Below are 1,411 nucleotides of genomic sequence, written 5' to 3' on the forward strand. Positions count from 1 at the left end.
TGAGTTCTGTGATGCTCAGTCAGGGAGGAGTGCCAGTTAAAGGCCTTTCCACATTCTTTACATTCGTAAGGTCTCTCTCCAGTATGAATTCTCTGATGTCCAGTCAGAGTTGAGAAGTGCCTAAAGGCCTTGCCACATTCTTTACATTGGTAAGGTTTCTCTCCAGTATGAATCCTGAGATGTTGAGTCAGGGATGCGTGCTGGTTAAAGGCCTTGCCACAGTCTTTACATTTGTAAGGTTTCTCTCCAGTATGAATTCTCTGATGTCGTGTAAGGTGTGAGTGCCCTTGAAAGGACTTGCCACATTCTTGACATTGGTAAGGTTTCTCTCCAATATGGATTTTGTGATGTTCAGTAAGGTTTGAGCGGTGGGTAAAGGACTTGCCACATTCTTTACATTGGTAAGGTTTCTCTCCAGTATGGATACGATAATGTTCAGTAAGGCTTCTGTGGCGGTAAAAAGTTTTGCCACATCCGTCACATTTGTAAGGTGGCGCTCCAGTATGAGTTTTGCGATGATCTGTAAAGGTTGAAAGGAACCTAAAGGCCTTGCCACATTCCTTACATTGGTAAGGTTTCTCCCCAGTATGAATTCTCTGATGTTCAGTAAGGCTTGACTGGCGGTAAAAGGTTTTGCCACATTCTTTACATTTGTAAGGTTTGACTCCAGTATGAGTTCTGCGATGTTCTGTAAAGGTTGAGAGGTACATAAAGTTCTTGCCACATGCTTTACATTGGTAAGGTTTCTCTCCAGTATGAATTCTGTGATGTTTACTAAGGGCTGAGGGCCAGGGAAAGGCCTTGCCACATTCTTTGCATTGGTAAGGTTTCTCTCCAGTATGGGTTCTGTGATGTCGATTAAGGCCTGAGGGCCAGTTAAAAGCTTTGCCACATTCTTTACATTGGTAAGGTTTCTCCCCTATATGGATTCTGTGATGTGGAATAAGTTCTGAGGGCAAGTTAAAGGCCTTGCCACATTGTTGACATTTGTAAGGTTTTCCTCCAGTATGAGTTCTGTGATGTCTACTAAGGGCTGAGTAGTGGGTAAAGGCCTTGCCACATTCTTTACACTGGTATGGTTTCTCTCCAGTATGAATTCTGTGATGTCGAGTAAGGACTGAGTGCTTGTTAAAGGCCTTGCCACATTCATTACATTGGTAAGGTTTCTCTCCAGTATGGATTCGGTGATGTGGAATAAGGTCTGAGGACCAGTGAAATGCCTTGCCACATTCTTTACACTGGTAAGGTTTTTCTTGAGTATGAATTTTGTGATGTCTACTAAGGACTGAGAGCTTGTTAAAGGCCTTGCCACATTCTTTACATTGGTAAAGTTTCTCTCCAGTATGAATTCTCTGGTCTTCTGTAAGGGTTGAGAGCTGGTTAAGGACATTGCCACATTCCTTCCATTCGT

The 1,411-nt window shown here is 43.0% G+C and overlaps 1 protein-coding gene across 1 annotated transcript in view; it reads right to left on the bottom strand.

Annotated features, from left to right (window-relative positions):
* LOC115279879 (zinc finger protein 345-like) overlaps positions 1-1,411 on the bottom strand; it is a 9,806-nt gene that overhangs the window by 8,146 nt on the left and 249 nt on the right. Inside the window, exon 2 of the mRNA XM_029924380.1 lies at positions 6-1,411. This exon is cut by the window's right edge and continues 1 nt beyond it. Coding sequence (XP_029780240.1) covers positions 6-1,411 — 1,406 coding nt within the window. The remainder of the gene's footprint in view (positions 1-5) is intronic.

This window comes from Suricata suricatta, chromosome 16 (genome assembly GCF_006229205.1).
Source record: "Suricata suricatta isolate VVHF042 chromosome 16, meerkat_22Aug2017_6uvM2_HiC, whole genome shotgun sequence".
In the NCBI taxonomy this organism is placed as follows: Eukaryota; Metazoa; Chordata; class Mammalia; order Carnivora; family Herpestidae; genus Suricata; species Suricata suricatta.